Source organism: Gracilinanus agilis, chromosome 1 (assembly GCF_016433145.1).
Source record: "Gracilinanus agilis isolate LMUSP501 chromosome 1, AgileGrace, whole genome shotgun sequence".
NCBI classification, from domain to species: domain Eukaryota; kingdom Metazoa; phylum Chordata; class Mammalia; order Didelphimorphia; family Didelphidae; genus Gracilinanus; species Gracilinanus agilis.
This window is the reverse complement of record NC_058130.1, coordinates 221,777,390-221,798,149: the sequence shown is the minus strand read 5'-3', so window position 1 is coordinate 221,798,149 and position 20,760 is coordinate 221,777,390. Positions and strand designations below refer to the sequence as shown.

Sequence of the window (20,760 nt, the reverse complement as noted above, 5' to 3'; positions counted from 1 at the left end):
TATTATGAATAATATCAAAAGAATGTTTATGGGTTTAATCTCATTATGAACCTTGTTATCTTTTTCCAGTTATGGCTCAGTTTTAGTATTTTCTTAAAGAGTAGCAATTGGGAATAAAAATAGACTCTATAGCAGGGATGGCAAACCTATGGCATGGGTGCCAAAGATGACATGCAGAGCTCTCTCTGTAGGCTCTTGGCCACCTTCCCTCCCCCACCCCTCATGCCCAGAGTTCATTACTAGAAAGGCAGATGGACTTGAGCAGAACTGTCTCCCTCTCCCTCTTCACTGTGCCTGATGACATTTTTTTCACATCACCTGCCCCTCTGACCAGCAGCCCAATGGGAGCACTTTCTCCCTTCTCTGTGTGGGGTACAGGGAGTGGGGCATACCCAACATATGGAGGGGGCATGGCACGTGGTCTTGGGGGGAGGGGCATGGCACTCTGTCTCTAAAAAGTTTGCCATCACTGCTCTATAGTCACATTTTTCACATTCTTCCTGAGGAAGAGCTGATGTAAGAGCTAAAGAAACTTTCAATTAAGTCCTTCAAAGTTTTATTTAATAGTTTATTATGTCATCAGATTAAAATGCTTGATTATGTATTACTTGCTTTTTTTTTTTTCTGATTCCTAACAGGAATACCTTCGCATGATGGGTCTTAGTAATTTTTTGCTTTGGAGTGCCCATTTTTTCACATTCCTCATGCGTTTTCTTCTCATCATATTTTTCCAAATGTTGATCCTCTTTTCCAAGGCAAGTGTTTGAGATGTGTGTTTTAATATAGTTGAAGTTTAAAAGGAATTTAGAGGGAGGACATTCTATTATTGAAGAGATAATATACCATCAAATAGAACATCAATTAAGCCCAAGATATTACATAAAGCAATTGTTGCATTGTCAAGATGGTGATGGTATAACTAAGCATTTACCTCTGGAGGATACCAGGAGAAGAAGACTTTGAAGATACATACAGCAATTACACTTTTCCTACCCCCACCTCAACCAGGGTTTGCAGTTGAGGGAGATGATGTGAGAATACAATAAAGGAACTTTTGGAAGAATATCCTGATGTTATAAGTAGATTGTACTGAGATTATTGGATGAATGATGTTCTGAGACTGATTGAAAGCATACACTTAGTCTCTTGGGAAATAGTCCTTATGTTTATAGAGATCGGGAAGGCCTCTTGACCTTTCCCAAGGGGTGAGAAGTGTAGTTTACATTACCTTTATTTGAGCTTCAGTCAGTGGATAGTTTAGGTTGTAGTATTGCAATGTTTAAGGACATTATCTATTTCTTCCCTATTTTTCTCTTCTTTTAATGTAACTGAAATAATTTATTGGATGTTTTGTGATAGATTACATACCTGCCAGTTATCCGCTTCAGTGATAAATTTTTGATGTTTGTTTTTCTGATGTGTTTTACCCTTGCTTCTATAAACTTCAGCTTCATGGTCAGCACATTCTTCAGCAAACGTGAGTCCAAGAGCTTTTCTATGTCAAATCCTCAGGGATTATTTCATTTTTGTCTTTGTAACCCCAGGATCCTATATATAGGGGGCACTTAATAAATGCTTATTAAATAGGATTTTGTAAAAACACAATATTAACACATCTCAGTGATCCCTCCCAGGTAGCATTATAACTTAAGGTACTACATCTTTCATTCATGGGAATATGAGATTGTTTAGGCAAGCATTCCAGAGCCAGTTCTTATTCTTAATGTTAAGTGTGCTAACTATTTCTTGATTATAATTATTTTAATTAATAATATGATTTTTACTTCAGAGGTAACTTGTGATTATTGTTTACAAAGTGCATCATTCTTTGAGTGGCTTGATATACTCATTCTGACTGTATATATAAAAAGATAATCAATTAATAACTGAATTCCTGATGACTGCAGAGTACTTCATTAGGTAATATGGGGGGAATATAAAAAAGATATGTCACCTTCTTCTCCTTCAAAGTTTGTGTTCTTATTGGGAGAAATAGAGTCTCAGTGTGCACATATAGCAGTAAATGTAAAATCTTTAACACCATCAAGAAATTTTTGTTGCCAAGTTGTTTTTCTGTCTTGTCCAACTCTTTGTGACCCCATTTGGAGTTTAAGTTTAAAAACTCACCTGACTAGGGAGTTGATAGGTGAAATATTGCTAGATAACTACAGAATCTCTTGAGTAAAATAACTTGGGGGCAGCTGGGTAGCTCAGTGGATTGAGAGCCAGGCCTAAAGACAGGAGGTCCTAGGTTCAAATGTGGCCTCAGAAACTTCCTAGCTGTGTGACCCTGGGCAAGTCACTTGACCCCCATTGCCTATCCTTACCACTCTTCTGCTTTGGAGCCAATATACAGTATTGACTCCAAGACGGAAGGTAAGGGTTTAAAAAAAATAAAATAAGTTGAAGGTTTTAATGGACCTAAGATAGTTTGAATTGATTCCCAAAATAGCTAATGAAATTTTACATTTTATTAATGGAACCTTGAAGTATGATGTAAAGCAAAAATGGCGAACATGCATCCCAAAGCATTCTTATGTGGCCCAAATCAGAATTAAAATAAAAATTGGGAAAAATTTACCAAAAGTATAATAAAATAGATATAATATTAATATATGGTTTTCTAAGTCATTATGTGGCCTGTAGTGATTTTTACATATAGTTTTAATGGCTCTTGTTTCTATATGAGTGTGACATTACTAATAAATGATGCTGCTGGGGCCCCAGAGAAGAGTTTATGCTTCTCCCTTCAGGTTTCTAGGGTAAACCTTGGTTTCAAGAGGGTTGGTGAGCTCCCATTAGTATGTATTTCACTTGCTTATTAGTTAATACCAATTTTGGAGTGAAGAAGACATTGATTTGAAGTATTTCCCTTTGAGAGATGCTGTTTAAGTGACAGAATAATGCCCAGACCACTCTCTTACTTTTAAGTTACAGAACAAATGGTGACTTATGTTGGTGAAGAGAATTTCTTTACCAAGAGTTCTTCATATGAATGAAATTATAGATCGGGTCTAAAGAAAAAAGAATCACAGAGATAATATTATCACTTTATAATGTCTGGATAGGTCAATGCCTGGAGTACCATATTCATTCCTGGGTGCCATATTTTAGGAAAAAACTAACATTCTATTTAACAACCCAGATTATTCCAGGTAACAAGAATGCTGAGATAATTTGAAACTATTCAATTCAATGATTGGTTAAAGGAACCAATCCTTGAAAATGTTTACGGGATGTAGACTCTGGGTCTCCCATCCAACCACTCATTGACTGGCATGCTGTTTCCTTAGAGAGAGCCCTATTTTCCCCTTCAAGGACCTTGGATAAATTCGATTTGGGTGGGTGAGTGGGGGTCCGGTTCTAGCTTAAGTTTCCAATAGTATATTCTTCCCATTAATTAAGTATTTAATATCTGTTAGGCAACTAGACTTAATTAGTCTTTAGAAATGGGTATTTACTAAGATGGCATAGTAAGAACAGCTGGAAAAAAATCCTCCCAAACCAGGAACACATACTTCCACAAGTATATAGAAATTTCAGGGGAAAGGGGACTCATCTTAGATAGGACATGTAGAAAAAGGATAATTCAAAAGGATTTTCAAAATTTTTTTTATTTAGAATGTTTTCCCATGGTTAAATGATTCATAACCCCCACCCCTTCTTTCTTACCCCCTCCTGAAGCCAACAAGCAGTTCCACTGGGTTATACATGGATCATTGTTCAAAACGTATTTCCATGTTATTCATATTTGAAGTAGAGTGATCTTTTAACATAAAAACCCTATTCACATTCCTATTGCACTACATGATCAAGCATATATTTTTCTAATGCATTTCTGATTCCACAGTTCTTTCTCTGCATTTGGATAGCATTCTTTCTCACAAGTTCCTCTGGATTGTCCTGGGTTATTGCATTGCTGCTGGTAGAAAAGTCCATTATATTTGATTGTGCCATAATGTATCTATGTACAATGTTCTGGTTCTGCTCCTTTCATTCTGCATTAGTTCCTGCAGGTCATTTCCAGTTCACATGGAATTCCTCCATTTCTTTATTCTTTTCAGCACAATAATATTCCATCACTAACATATACCACAATTTATTCAGCCATTTCCCAATTGATAGACACCACCTCGTTTTCTAATTTTTTGCCATCACAAAGAGCTTGACTATACATATTTTTGTACAAGTCTTTTTCCTTATTATCTCTTTGGGGTACAAACCCAGTAGTGGTATGGCTGGGTCAAAGGGAAGGCATTCATTTAAAGCCCCTTGTGCATAGTTCCAAATTGCTCTCCAGAATGGTTGGACCAATTCACAACTCCAGCAGTGTATTAGTGTCCCAGTTTTGTCATATCCCTTCCAACATTAATCACTTTCCTTTGCTGTCATATTGGCTAATCTTCTAGGTGTGAAGTGGTACCTCAGAGTTCTTTTAATTTGCATTTCTCTAATCAGGAGGGATTTAGAACATTTTTTAATGTGCTTATTGATAGTTTTGATTCCATCATGTGAAAGCTGCCTATTCATGTCCATTGACCATTTGTCGATTAGGGAATGGCTTGATTTTTTGTAAATTTGACTTAATTCTTTATATGTTTGGAAAACTAAACCTTTGTCAGAGAGTTTTGTTATAAAAATGTTCTCCCAGTTTGTTGCTTTCCCTCTAATTTTGGTTGCATTGGTTTTGCTGGTACAAAACTTTTATTTTTATTTTTATTTTGAATATTTCCCCCTAGTTACATATTTTATTTTCTTTCCCTCTCCCCCAAAACCCCCTAACTCCCCTTAGCCAATGCACAATCCCACTGGGTTTTAATGTATCATTGATCAAGAACTAATTCCATATTATTGATAGTTGGACTAGAGTTATCATTTAGTGTCTACATCCCCAATAATATCCCCATCAGCCTATATGTTCAAGCAGTTGTTTTTTTCTGTTTTTCCTCCCACAGTTCTTTCTCTGAATGTGACTAGTTTTCTTTCTCATAAGTCCCTCAGCACTGCTCTGGATCCTTGCATTGCTGCTAGTAGAGAAGTCCATTATGTTTGATTATATCACAGTGTATCAGTCTCTGTGTACAATGATCTGGATCTGCTCCTTTCACTCTGCATCAATTCCTGAAGGTCATTCCAGTTCACATGGAATTCCTCCAGTTCATTATTCCTTTGAGCACAATAGTATTCCATCACCAACAGATACCACAATTTGTTCGGCCATTCCCCAATCAAAGGACATTCCAAATTGCCTTCCAGAATGGTTGGATCAGTTCACAAATCCACCAGCAATGCATTAATGTCCCAATTTTGCCACATCCCCTCCAACATTCATTACTCTCCCTTGATGTCATTTTAGCCAATCTGCTAGGTATGAGGTGATACTTCAGAGTTCTTTTGATTTGCATTTCTCTAATCATTAGAGATTTAGAACACTTTCTCATGTGCTTATTGATAGTTTTGATTTCTTTATCTGAAAATTACCTATTCATGTCTCTTGCCCATTTATTGATTGGGAGATGGCTAGATTTCTTGTACAATTGATTTAGCTCCTTGTATATTTGATTAATTAGACCTTTGTCTGAGTTTTTTGTTATAAAGATTTTTTCCCCAATTTGTTGTTTCCCTTCTAATTTTGGTAGCATTGGTTTTGTCTATACAAAAACTTTTTAGTTTAATGTAGTCACAATTATTTATTTTACATTTTGTTATTTTTTCTAACTCTTGCTTGGTTTTAAAATCTTTCCCTTCCCATAGATCTGACAAGTATACTATTCTGTGCTCACCCAGTTTACCTATAGTTTCCTTCTTTATATTCAAGTCATTCATCTATTCTGAGTTTATCTTGGTATAGGGTATGAGATGTTGATCTAGGCCCAATCTCTCCCATATTGCTTTCCAATTTTCCTAGCAGTTTTTGTCAAATAGTGGGTTTTTTTTTCCCCCAAAGCTGGGTTCTTTGGGCTTATCAAAAACTGTCTTGCTGAGGTCGCTTACCTCTAGTCTATTCCACTGATCCTCTCTTCTGTCTCTTTGTCAGTACCATATTGTTTTAATGACTACTGCTTTCTAGTACAGTTTAAGATCTGGTAACTGCTAGGCCATCTTCCTTCATATTTTTTTTTCATTATTTCCCTTGATATTCTTGGTCTTTTGTTCTTCCAAATGCACTTTGTTATAGTTTTTTCTAATTCAATAAAAAAAATTTTGGTAGTTTGATAGGTATAGCACTAAATAGATATATTAATTTGGGTAGGATGGTCATTTTTATTATGTTAGCTTGTCCTACCCATGACACTCAATATTTTCCCAATTGTTTAGATCTAGTTTAAATTAATCTAGTTTAGATCTAGTTTTTTTGTGTGTGGAAAGGGTTTTGTAGTTGTGTTCATATAATTACTGTGTTTGTCTTGGCAGATACATTCCTAAGTATTTTATATTGTCTAGGGTGATTTTAAATGGAATTTCTCTTTCTAACTCTTCCTGCTGCGATGTGTTGGAAATATATAAAAATGCTAATGATTTATGTGCATTTATTTTGTATCCTGCATCTTTGCTAAAGTTATTGATTATTTCTACTACTTTTTAGTTGATTTGCTAGGATTTTTAAGTACACCATCATATCATCTGCAAAGAGTGCTAGCTTGGTCTCCTCATTGTCTATTTTACAAAACTTTTTAAATTTGATATAAATCAGTCACTCATTTTACAATGTTCTCTATCTCTTGCTTGGTCTTAAATTCCTTCCTTTCCCACAGATCTTACAGATATACTAATCTATGTTCACCTAATTTATTTATGATTTCGCTCTTTATATTTAAGTCATTTACCCATTTTGAATTTATCTTGGCATAGAGTGTAAGATGTTAATCTAAACCTAATTTTCCCAGTAGTTTTTGACAAATAATGAGTTCTTGTCCCAAAAGCCAGGATCTTTGCATTTATGAAACACTAGCTTGCTGAGGTCATTTACCCCTAGGCTATTCTGTTATGGGCAAAAGAAGGAAGGATGGGAGAAGGAAGGGAAAGGAAGGGAAGGAAGGTAGTTGGAGTAGCCCCCAACCCTAGTAGGGAAATTAACCAAAGCCCTTTAGAGGTGGGCTTCAGAGCAGAACAAAATCAGGCTAGACTTCAGGGATATTTAACTGAGTTTATTTTAGGGTTTAAGAAAAGAAGGGTTTGTTGAAGCCAGAGAAAATTAGATCTCCAGCAGATAGCTGGGACCAAAGCTCTGGAGAAAAAAGCTCTCCAGGGAAAAAGGTGCTTTCCTCTGTTGCAGGAAAAGGGTGCCAAAACCCACGCTTTCTCTTCTTTTTTATACTTTCTCAGACACCTCCCACAAAGAAAGTGGGTTGTGTCTGAGGAAGTTAAGGTAGAGAGTCCTAGGAAATGTAGTTTTCCAAGATTCAGAGCCATTTTAAAACGTACAATTCCATTCATCCACCTTTCTGTCTCTTAGCCAGTACCATGTTGTTTTGATGACCACTGCTTTATAGTATAGTTTAAGATCTGGTACTGCTAGACCCCCCTCCTTCACATTTTTTCCATTATATCCCTTGATATTCTTGATCTTTTGTTCTTCCAGATGAACTTTGTTATAATTTTTTTCTAATTCTATAAAAAAGTTTTTTGGTAGTTTGATAGGTATGGCACTGAATAAGTAAATTAATTTGAGTAGGATTGTCATTTTTATTATATTAGCTCATCCTACCCAGGAACAATTAATGTTTTTCCAATGATTTAGATTTAGTTTTAATTGTGTAAAAAGTGTTTTGTAGTTGTATTCATAGAATTCCTGTGTTTGTCTTGGCAAATAGATTCCTAAATATTTTATATTATCTAGGGTGATTTTAAATGGAGTTTCTCTTTCTAACACCTGCTTCTGAATTTTGTTGGAGAGGTATAGAAATGCTGATGATTTATGTGCGTTTATTTTGTATGCTGTAACTTTACTAAAGTTGTTCATTATTTCCACCAGCCTTTTGGTTGATTTTCTGGGGTTCTTTAAGTATACCATCATATCATATGCAAAGAGTGATAGTTTAGTCTCCTCATTGCCTGCCTTAATCCCTTCAATTACTTTTTCTTCTCTAATTGCTACTGCTACCATTTCTAGTACATATTGAATAAAAGAGGTTATAATGGGCATCCTTGCTTCACTCCTGATCTTATTGGGAAGGCTTCTGACTTGTCCCCATTGCAGATGATACTTACTGATGGTTTTAAATATATACTGTTGGTTATTTTGAAGAATGGCCATTCTATTTTTATACTTTTTAGTGTTTTCAATAGGAATAGGTGTTGTATTTTGTCAAAGGCTTTTTCTGCATCTATTTAGATAATGTACAATATTTACAGTCTGCATTCAGTGTTAGCCAGACCCGAAGGCTTTGCACCTTTATATTTGGCTAAGACTTTCCTGAGACTTGCTGAATTATTTACATTCTATGTACATTTACATACATTATATACAATTTTATGTACACAATCTTCTGACACTTGTTTATTTACATGAGGTGTCAGCTAATTTGTCAGTTTTGTGTTGTGTTTTGTGTTCTTATGTGTACTGTGAATGCAGTACCCACTTGTAGGAAAATCTCTCTTATGTTACCTGTAGATCCCTTCTTTCTTGAATTTATATACTATGAAATGCATTTTTCCCTAAGGTGTGAAGGTAATTTGTGTTTTTGTGCTTTTCGCTGCACCAGTCTTACATAACCCATTCCTGTCCAGTCTTACATAGCCCATTCCTGTCCATCATCTTCTTGCTATGTTCATGATTTTTCACAGTTCTTTTAATTTCCATTTCCTTTGTACTGGTCTCCTTGGTGGTGGTTTGCAGCTTTTGTTGATCTTTTCTTTTAATCTTCTCTTGTATGACTTCTTTGTGATTGTATAAACTGCTTGTCTGTTGTCGAACTTTTTGACTGAAGATCTCTCGTCCAGCTCTGGAACTATTGTGATTGTGTTGTTTTATCAGTTTGTGTTATCAGTTATGTATTGACTTGTGTTGTTTGCAATTTTCTTATGTTTACATTTCTTGGTTGGTTTGGTCTAGTTGTTCTGGTTGTTCTGGGTGTTCTGGGTGTTGTTTCTGCTCCTTCACATGTGAAACATGATACCATGAATCTTTGTTTTGGACTTTGATTGTGGTCGGGGAAGTAAGTAGGACCTGATATGATCCGATCCATTTAACATCCAGGGCTGACTTTCTGTCAAAGTTCTTTTTGTATACCATGTCTCCAGGTTTTACGTTGTGGATTTCAAAGTCCATGGGCCTAACTCATGCATGTCAGTCTCTGTTGTAAGGCAGATATATATTTATATAGTTGACAATCTGCTCCTAACATTGAAGTGTAAGCTGGTTTAAAAGATTTTCCTGTCCACATTGCATAGCCATAAAGTATTTCAAAGGGTGAGATATGCAAGTCTGTACTTGGCTTTGTTTTTAAATAGTACAACAAAATAGAAAAAGCTTCTGTCCACTTAAGGCGAGTTTCTGAGTAGACCTTTCCTTTTAGTGTTTTGATATCTCTATTAAATCTTTCCACTTGCCCTGCAGAGGCCAGATGGTAGGCTGAGTGGAAAGATCCCTGTATCTCCCAAGTTTTTTTAAACTTCTTGCAAGATCTTGTAGATAAAGTGAGATCACTTGTCCATGTCAATTCTAGATGGAATTGAGTACCTCGGGATGATTTCTTTCAACAGGGTCTTTATGACAAATGCAGCATTGTTCTTCTTGGCAGGAAAAACCTCAGACAGTATTCGAAGCCTTTGTCTCTGGGCATGTTTATATAATCGATCAAACAGAGTGTAAGACAATGGTGTGCCCCCAAGGCCCTTGCTCTTGGGTTAAATTGCATACAGATTTTACACTTCTGACAGATTATCTTTACACATGAGGTAATATCTGGGGTGATCCAAAACTTTCTTATTGAGTCAACAATGGTCTGTGTGCCATAGTGCTTCTTTTCATGGATTGAGTTGCACACTGGGTAATATAGAGCCTTTGGCAGTATGGGCTTGCCTGACTCCAAAAACCATATTCCTCCCACTTGTTTGGCATCTAGATTTTGTTCCCAGTATTGAACTTCCCTGGGATTGTAGATTTGCTTTAATGTGTCTTCCTCCATCAGGGAATGTTATGGGGATAATTTGAGGAAAGGTGTGTGGGATAAGGGAATTTGAAAGGAGATTGTCAGAGACTTGCAAAGTGAGTAATCTAGGTTACAGGTAGGCTGGGATTAAGGAGATTCAGGATATAATAGGGCTGAAGTCAGGAGTATAACACAGAAGGGAAACAGAGATCTTCAGGGAGAGGAGAAATTAAACTAAACAGACAAACAGCAGGCCTTACAGACTGGGACTTAGACTCAAACACAGGCTGAGGGAAATAGATTAAACTGAAATTAACAAACAGGGTTTAGTTAATTTCACAGGAAGGGACTTGTTTTGAAGTTACACCTTCCTTCAAGATGGATACCCCGGCTTCCCTTCAAGCCCAGAGTATGTTGGTTCTTCCCTCTTCTTCCCTCTTTTAATAACTAACAGACAAATTATACTAACAGGTCTGTTGAAACACAAAAGGGTTTAGTATCTTTAAAGGATGATTTGTCAGGAAAGTGGATCAAAGGAAAGCCCTAACAGTTGTCTCATGAACCTCAGGTGGGGGAAGGGAGGCAAAGATGGAGTCTGAGTAAGAACCAGCCTTTAACTCAGCTTACAAATGCTATTGCTATCTAAAGGGAATTGACTAGTTTCTTTATATCTAATATTGTCAAATAGCAATTAACCCTTCACAGATTTTGAACTCCTCTCTAATTACTCTCCTTATTAACTCCACAGACATATAAGGTAAGGGAGGGAAGGTAGGAAATAATATTAGGGAAGGAAGATATAAAGGGTTTATCCAAAATAATAATTTCTTAAGTAAATATATCAAAGCTAGGCTAAATTTCAATACTACAGCTAGGTAAGGAGGCAGCTCGGCTGATCAGACAACCTCCCTCCATGGGAGACCCTAATCAACTGACTTTTCCTCAAGATTCCAAACTCCTAACAGCTTTTGGAACTCAGCCAAAGCTTGAAAAAACTATATGACCCCTTCTCTATACTACAAATGCCCCTTTTCTTTTCAAAATGTGCAACTAGCACCATTTTAATAGTTACTAAAGTCTAAGGGATTGCTACTCTTATACTAAGCTAAATTCTTACGAAGCTCTTATCCCTAACTAAGTTTGCAAAATAATAAAAATCTCCTAAACTATGCTATAACTAAACTAAGCTAAAACTAAGACGGGTTAAGGTAAAAGTATAGGAGAGAAATGAGGATTTCAGTTTTTCAAAAAATTTTGAACAGAAAGGAAAACAAATTACATTTTAAACATTCACACATATTCTTAAGACTAATTTTTGCTAACTAGAACAAAGTAATGAATCCTATCTATGCATCTACCTAATTTTATGAAGTAATCAGATAATATTAACTAAGAAAAGTTTTGCAAATATTATTTTTTTTCAAATAAACTTCTAAATTCTAGTTCACTTGCTAAAGTTAGTGTATGAATAGGTTAGTACACTTATGTCTATGTTAGAAATGTTAGTAATAATAAGTAAGCCTATATATTTTGTAAGTCTATTGGTTAAACCATAGACCTTTGTTATGTACAATATTTACAAAGAAAATTTTAGACAAATCTGTCCCTGTACTAACTTACTAAACTAACTAAACTTTCCCTGTGTGTTAGTAAAACTTATTGCTAATGGTTAGTAAGCAAAATTACATATGTACATGACATGTCAGGTGATTTGAGTAGAACGGTGTCTGTACCAAAAGGAAAATTGTGCTAAGGCAGACAAGTTCTTCTCTCTTAAGTGTAAGTTTTGTGTTTCACATGTAAATGTGAAGTCAGGAAAATGTTTTATGTGTTGTCTAGTGACTTATCCGTGTAATGATGTGTTACATACTTACTCCACCAGAATTCTTTTGCAATTAGTATGTACTGCTTGGATAGAATCTAGTGTTGTGTGCAGTGAGAATTCTTTTGGGTGTAAGTTCTCTCTTTACAAATACATGTGTCCAACACTGATCTGATGTTCCTCTTCACAGTGTGGATGTCCTTCTTACGATAGATGTATTTGGTCACGGATGTCTTTGTAGTTCTCAGGTTTGCTGTCCTCGTGAAGATCTGCGAAGTCAGCAACAAGTGAGACGTTTGATGCACCAGCACTTGTCAATTTCTGACTTGTATTGTTTTGATGCACCAGCGCTTGTCACCTTCTGACTTGTGTCAGGAACAAATTTTTAAATGTCTATCATATATGATTATTTTCTCTTCTTCTCTTTTGTGATTTTCAATAAAGATGATTATTATAGGTATCAAAAAAAGAGTTCGTGATTAAGTCTTTGTGCTTTCATTCATTCATCGTCATCAGTTTCTAGATCTGGTATTGATTGTAAATCAAATGTTATGTCTTCTTTCATTGATTCTTTTCCATTGTCATAATTATTTACAGATGATTCTTCTAAGTGATTGAGATTGGGATAATCATTTGGGTGTAAAATCTGATTGTTTACTGGCTCTTGGTCTACTTCTGCTTCTGACTCATGCTCTGAGTTGCTTTTTTGTCTTAGGCAAACTCAAATTTTGTATATCTTGTGTTCTCTTTTGGGAAATTCTTCTGGAGCCATTCTCTAGGATGATTCCTAAATAATTTACTTTTTCCTTTACGAATTGAAGTTTCGATTTGGAAATTTTATGGCCCCTTTTGCCTAGCTCTTTGATCAAGTGTACGCTATCAGTGTAACAGACTTCAGCAGATGGTGACATTAGCAGGATGTCATCAACATAATGTACCATTTTGCTGTCAAGGAATGTTATCGACTCAAGGCCTCTCTGCAGAATTTGGCAAAAGAGTGAAGCCGAATCTGCAAATCCCTGGGGCAAACGTGGGAGTTACCCTCCCAGGAGAAAGCGAACAGCTTCTGGCTGTCTCTGTGCAGGGGAACAGAGAAGTATGCAGAGCTCAGGTCCAGAACAGTAAACCAAGCAGCTTCAGGTGGAATGGCTGCAATGATTTGTGATGGACTTGGTACTACAGCATAAGTCTTTTGCACATGGTCGTTTATTGCTCTGAGATCTTGAACTAAACGCCATTGAGTCTTCCCATCAGGAGATAATTTTGCTTTCCTTATCGGCATGATTGGTGTATTGTGAAAATCCATATTTTAATATGCCCTGCTCCAATAAACTTTCTATGATAGATTTCACTCCTTATATCACTTCTTGACTAAGTCTGAACTGAGGAATTCTTGGAGGTAAGCCTTCTTTCACCTCTATCTTTACTGGTTCCGCTGACAATATCCTGCCCACCTCATTTGAATTTTTAGCCCACACATAATCTGGAATATCATCTGGAACCTCATAGATGTTATCAGTTGATTGGTATGATGGTTCCTCACTACATGTGTCTAAAAATAAAATGGGATGGTGTTTCAGAGATCTTTTGGGTATATGTAAATAAATTTGTCCATCCGGTTGACATTGGATGGTTGCAGCCAATTTGCATAGAAGATCTCTTCCCACGAGGTTTGAAGGACATGATGGCATCAATAGGAAGGTGTGTTCAAGAGTCAGAGGTCCAAATTTTAACATTTTAACTTTTAGCTTTGGGATTTGTGCTACCCCAGAAGCTCCTCTTACTCTTAAACTGCCTTGAAATTGACATCCTTCAGGTGGTTCTCATAGTACGGAACAAGTTGCCCCTGTGTCCAGTAATCCCTCATAGTGTACCCCACCCCCCTTCCCGATTTCTAGAGTAACTAAGGGTTCTCCACTGTCATTGGACTTCACTGGCACTAAGGGTAATAAAGAATCCTCTGTATTTTGTGTACACTTGTCATTGATTCTGTGTTGCATATGGTCTTTTGTCTCTAAACCCAAACTTCCTATAGCACCATTAGGCAAGTTCAGTTTAGAATCAGGATTACAGAAAGCAGGCTTAAAGAGCATACTCTCATTGAGAGCTTGTAAGTCATTGTCATTATCGCAGATTCCATGTTGGCTTTCATTAAGGGCTTCAGAAATGGAGATGTGATTTGATTTATCTTCCACTCTGCTCTTTAAAGAACTGTCAAGCCTCAAATCAGCAATCTTTCTTTCAGTAGTCTCCGGGATTGTATGATAGTTAGATTGTGATCCCTTCAACACATCAGGTTCAACTACTGATTCAAAAGCTGACTGATGTTCCCTATTTTGCCCTACTGTTTTTGTTACTGACATTAGATGATTTTTGTTATCAATCACAGCAACAGTCTTGATGTTAGCTGTGATTGTCGTGATGCTCAGCCACACTGATTGTAGAAGAAGACAACTGTTCCCTATCTCTTCCCCAAAGTTTAGGATGAAATTCTGTAGCTAAGGGGTTGAGAAAGGTGGATTTTGATTTTCCTACACAGCTGCTATCATCTTTTAAATCAGTGGGTCATTTCTTTAAAATCAAGTTCTTGCCAACCTCTAGACTTTCTTGCTCTTTAACCTCTAACTGTGACATTGTGTCTAAAGCCATTGCATGGGAAAGAATTGTTGCATCTAATTCCCCAGAGGTTACTGAAAGTGTTCCTTTCTGGAAACTTTGTAAATCCTCGTCATATTGTTCCTTATCCAAGCTATCCTTTTGCTTTATACTTGGAATAAAGAGAGGAATTTTATTTTTTGATGATTCTAAGCCATTTTGCAAATCTTCTTGATGTGATTCTTTGCAATGGTTTGATTCATGCTTCTCACCCAATGTGTGTGATATGGAATGAGAAAGCTGATCCCTTATATAATCATTCTCCTTAATGCCAAAGATTTCTTTGCACATTTGCATTATTTCTTCCCATTGCTATATGACCCCTTCTCTATACTACAGGTAAGGTTCAGAGCATGGGTAGGTCCAAATCTGGCTCCTAATTTAGCTGTGATATCTGCTCTGTGGTTCCCTAATGATATTCTGTCTGTACCCTGAGTGTGACTCTGGCAATGCATGGCTGCCATTTCTCTAGGAAGATGTACTGCTTCGAGAAGTTGCAGAATCAAGTCACCATATGCTATTGCCTTCCCCCCAGATGTTATAGAACATCCATGTCTCCATATTTCTCCAGTGGCATGGAGGACGGTGAATGTATATCTACTGTCTGTGAAGATATTAACTCTTTTGTCCTTCCCTATTTGCAGAGCTCTCAACAAACATTAATTCTGACCCTTGAGTGCTAACTATATTTGGTAAAGAAGCAAACCACAAAGTTTCTCTCTGTATCACTACTGCTGCTCCCACAAAATTTTCTCCTTGGTACATGTATGCTGAGCCATTGGTATAGAGTTCAATTTCTGGCTCTGAAATAGGTGTATCTTTCAAATCTGCTCTTGTTTTTTGTACTATTTCCAAGGTGTCTTGGCAGTCATACACTGGTTTTCCTGACACTGGAAAATGTGGAAGCAGAGTGGCTGGATTTAATGACTGGCAATGCCTCAGAATGATGTTTTCATTGCTTAAGAGTATTATTTTGTACTGAGACAGTCTTTGTGGGGTGAATGCAAGCAAGTTGCTATTTTTGATCATGCTCTCTATGTGGTCTGGGGAATATACTATCAACTTGCTTCCTAATACCAAATCAGATGCTTTTTTGATAATGAGTACTGTAGCTCCAATCGCTTGGAGGAAATGGGTCATCCCTTTTCAGCAGCATCTAACTGGGAGCTATAGTAAGCCAATGGTCTAAATGTTTGTTCTAGGTCCTGCACTAGCACTCCTGAAGCTGTGCCTTTGTCTTTTGTGAAGTTTTTTGTATAATCAGGGATTCCGGGAGCAGGCGCTGTGAAAACTGCATTGTTGAGCTTAGATATTGCATTTCAATGTTCCTTGGTGTGTTTCAAAAGCTCTGAGGCAGAGTTCCTGGTCATATCACTAAGGCATCTAGATATTTGACTGTATCCATGAATCCACTGCCTATAGAAACCCGATACTCCCAATAATGCACACAGCTGCTTCTTTGTTGTTGGCAAACACAGTCTTTGAATGTCCTCCGCTCTCCTGGGAAATTTTCCTTGTGCCCTTTTCTGAGATGAACCCTAGGCATTCTACTCTTTGTAGTTACCACTGCAATTTGGATCTTAACACTTTGTGGCCTCTTTTGCATAGCTCTTGCAAAAGGGTTACACTGTCTGACAAACTTTCATTTGGGGTAGCTAATAGTATGTCATCCACATAGTGGAGCAGTTTGCTGTCTCTGAATTTCATGCTCTTTAGGTTTCTTTTTAGGATTGGCAGAAAATTGAGCCGCTATTGCAGAAACCCTGGGGTAATGTTGATGATGTGACCTGATGGTGTTTCCATGTGAATGCAAAGATATTTTGGTTGTCCTTGGCTATTGGGATGGTATAATACGCAATACACAAACCAGTCACGGAAAACCATCCTGCAATTACTTGGAATCTCTGATATTATCTCATTTGGACTTAGTATGACTGTATTGCATTTTTTTTTTCACAAAGTTATTCACTGCTCTCAGGTCTTGGATTAGTCTCCATTGGACTCTGACCTCTGAGTCCAGTTTGTTTTTCTTTATGGCCATAGTAAGGGTATTGAAATCTGATATAGTTGGACAAGGATCTTCTGCTCCAGGAGACTCTATTATTGGGGTTATTCCCTTTATTGCTTCTTTACTCAGCCTGTACTGAGGTATTCTTGGTGGTATCCCATCTTTGACTTCTATCTTTACTGGGGTAGTTGATTTTAAAATTCCCCACATTGCTGGAGTGTTTTGCCCATACTTCTGTTGGCACCATGTTTGGGATTTCAAAGATGGATCCTACTGTCTAATCTTGGTCATCATTTGCTACTTCCCTAAGAACAATAATAGATGATGCTTGAGTTGATTGCTTTGACAAATTCAGATAGATGTCCCCTGATTGATTGCACTGGATGATTGCCCCCAAAAAAATCTCACCCTAAAAGGTTTGAAGGGCATCCTGGGATTAAGGGAAACGTGCTTGGTAGTAAGAGGACCAAGGTTTACCATCTTTATTCTTAGCGTTGGTAACCTCTGGATTTGACCTGTTGCACCTTTTACTTGGGCTGACCCTATGATCTTACTGTCCTTTGGAGAGGTTTTGAGGACACTTATTGTTGCACCAGAATCAATTAATGCAGGATAAATTTCATTTCCCAGTGTGATCATTACATGGAGTTCCCTGTTTTCAGTATTTTTATTGACTTGGATGATGGATGTCATTGTTTCTGTAATTTCCCCACCTTTCTCTTGTGGTATATCAATCCCAGTTTGCTTTCCACCCATATTCTTTTCTCCCCCTTTGGATTCAGCATGGCTTAAGCTCACTTCCCCTAGACTTGTATTACTTATTATTGACTGCATTTCTGTCTGACCTCTGTACTATGTGATAGTATGAATGGGTACATGTTCTTGTTTTCAGGTCATGCTTGATTCTGTTGCTGTACTTTGTCTTAGTTACTATTATTGATTTTGGGTAAGGAAAACACTCCTTTTCTTCCTTGAACATTCATTTGTGTGATTTATCCAGATCTGATTCAAGGAATGTTTGCATGTGATTAAAGGTTATATTGGAATCAACTGCTGTCACTTTAAATGTTACATTGACAAGATTGAATGCGGGTAAGTTTTGTGATATATGTGTGTGTGTGTGTGTGTGTGTGTGTGTGTGTGTGATGTTATTGGCTGCATTAGTAGACAACAAAAAATTTTTATTTTTGTTTCCCTCTGTTGCTACCACTGCTTCTGTATGTGTTTTGTTTCCCTTCTTCCCTTCATTCTCTCTTGCTTCTGTATAAGTCTGCTTGGATGTTTGCTTTTGGTTTTCCTTAAATCTATTAGATCTCTCTATAAGTTCCTCTGTGTGTTTGCAAGCTTGAAGGATTGCTACACTTGGGATTCAGTTTATCCTAGGAGATGCTTTAGGAATAAACTCTTTGCTTCTTGCGTTTAACTTTGGAGCCATTGTTATTTCCCAGTAACTCATTTTCATTATCATTTTCCCCTGTACCAATTCCTTTGGGGTCTTTCCTGCTTTAATGCCTAGAGATCTTAATGTTTGTCTTTCCTTCCCAATATCACATGTTAAGATTTGATTTGTAATGTCTGTTTGATTAGCAGTTTGTATTTCAAGCTGCTCAGAACACCCTAATGATCTTATTTCTGTAAGTTTTCCTTTTGAACTTGTTGGTAATTTCCCTTTTGTTATGTTTTCTGGGTGTATGCTTTGATTTTGCATGTCTGTAGATTGTTTATCAATGTGTTTTGAAGATATAAGATTTGAGTTTGCTTCTTCTTGTGCTTTGCATTCGTTAATGTCTTTGCTTTTGCTTTTTAGGATAGCTATTGAATTTGCTTCCCATTCTTTGGTGAATGTATTTATGTTTGTGTTTTGCTTGCATCATTATCTTTTATCTTTGTCCCATAGATTCTATTCCTAATCTCTTCCACATCTTTGATCATTTGCATCTCCTCCTCTGTCATTTGTTTACATTTATTTCTTGCTATACCATCCCCACCATCTATTTTTATATCCCAACATTTCTCCTTTTGGCATCCCTTTGCATTTTTGCTTTCGCACCCATTTTCTATTTTTTCTTTTTTTAAAATAATTTTTATTTTTTAGAAAAGTTATCCATGGCTACATGATTCATGTTCTTATTTTCCCCTTCAACCCCCTCTCCCCTTCCCCCCCCACCCCCCGCCCATAGCTGACATGAATTTCCACTGGTTTTAACATGTGTCATTGATCAAAACCTATTTCCGAATTGTTGATAGTTGCATTGGTGTGGCAGTTTCCAGTCTACATCCCCAATCATGTCTGCTTCAACCAATGTGTTCAAGCAGTTGTTTTTCTTCTGTATTTCCACTCCTGCAGTCCTTCCTCTGAATGTGGATAGCGTTCTTTTCCATAAATCCCTCAGAATTATCCTGGGTTATTGCATTGCTGCTAGTACATTCTATTTTATCACACTATATTGGTCTCTGTGTACAATGTTCTTCTGGCTCTGCTCCTTTCACTCTACATCAATTTCTGGAGGTCTTTCCAGTTCACATGGAATTCCTCCAGTTTATTGTTTCTTTGAGCACAATAGTATTCCATCACCAGCATATACCACACTTTGTTAAGCCATTCCCCAATTGAAGGGCATACCCTCATTTTCCAGTTTTTTACCACCACAAAAAGCACAGCTATAAATATTTTCGTACAATTCTGTTTATCTATAATCTCTTTGGGGTACAAATCCAACAATGATATGGCTGGATCAAAGGGCAGGCATTCTTTTATACCCCTTTGAGCATAGTTCCAAATTGCCTTCCAGAATAGTTAGATCAATTCACAACTCCACCAGCAATGCATTAATATCCCAATTTGGCCACATCCCCTCCAACATTCATTACTCTCCCCTGCTATCATTTTAGCCAATCTGCTAGGTGTGAGGTGATACTTCAGAATTTTTTTGATTTGCATTTCTCTAATTATTAGAGATTTAGAACACTTTCTCATGTGCTTATTGATACTTTTGATTTCTTTATCTGAAAATGGCCTATTCATGTCCCTTGCCCATTTATCAGTTGGGGAATGGCTTGACTTTTTTATACAATTGATTTAACTCCTTGTATATTTGAGTAATTAGACCCCTGTCAGAGTTTTTTGTTATAAAGATTTTTTTCCCCAATTTGTTGCTTCCCTTTTGATTTTGGTTGCATTGTTTTTGTTTGTACACAAGCTTTTTAATATAATATAATCAAAATAATTTATTTTACATTTTCTAATTTTCTTTAACTCTTGCTTTGTTTTAAAATCTTTCCTTTCCCAGAGATCTGACAAGTATACTATTCTGTGCTCACCTAATTTACTTATAGTCTCCTTCTTTATAGGCAAGTCATTCAACCATTCTGAGTTTATCTTGGTATAGGGTGTGAGATGTTGATCTAGGCCCAATCTCTACCATATTGTTTTCCAATTTTCCGAGCAGTTTTTGTCAAATAGTGGATTTTTGTCCTCAGAGCTAGGTTCTTTGGGTTTATCAAAAACTGTCTTGCTGATGTCACTTACCCCTAGTCTATTCCACTGATCCTCCCTTCTGTCTCTTCGCCTGTACCATATTGTTTTGATGACTACTGCTTTATCGTACAGTTTAAGATCTGGTACTGCTAGGCCACCTTCCTTCATATTTTTTTCATTATTTCCCTTGATATTCTTGGTCTTTTGCTTGTGTGAGATGTTGATCTAAACCTAATCTCTCCCATATTGTTATCCAAATTTCCCAGCAGTTTTTGTCAAATAGTGGATTTTTGTCCCAAAAGTTGGGTTCTTTGGCTTTATCATACACTGTCTTGCTGACATCACTTACCCTAAGTCTATTCCACTGATCCTCCCTTCTGTCTCTTAGCGAGTACCACATTGTTTTGATGGCTGCTGCTTTATAGTATAGTTTAATATCTGGTACTGCTAGGCCCCCTTCCTTCACATTTTTTTTTCATTATTTCCCTTGATATTCTTGATCTTTTGTTCTTCCAAATGAACTTTGTTATAGTTTTTTCTAATTCAGTAAAAAAGTTTTTTGGTAGTTTGATAGGTATAGCACTAAATAGGTAAATTAATTTGGGTAGAATTGTCATTTTTATTATGTTAGCTCGTCCTACCCATGAGCAATCAATGGCTTTCCAATTGTTTAGATCCAGTTTTATTTGTTTGGAAAGTGTTT

At 36.8% G+C, this 20,760-nt stretch overlaps 1 protein-coding gene across 1 annotated transcript in view; it reads left to right on the top strand.

Annotated features, from left to right (window-relative positions):
• The window catches only part of LOC123249930 (phospholipid-transporting ATPase ABCA3-like), a 306,282-nt gene that overhangs the window by 45,968 nt on the left and 239,554 nt on the right, over window positions 1-20,760 (top strand). Inside the window, exons 6-7 of the mRNA XM_044679017.1 lie at window positions 639-755; window positions 1,360-1,477. Of these exons, the coding sequence (XP_044534952.1) occupies window positions 639-755; window positions 1,360-1,477 (235 nt within the window). The remainder of the gene's footprint in view (window positions 1-638; window positions 756-1,359; window positions 1,478-20,760) is intronic.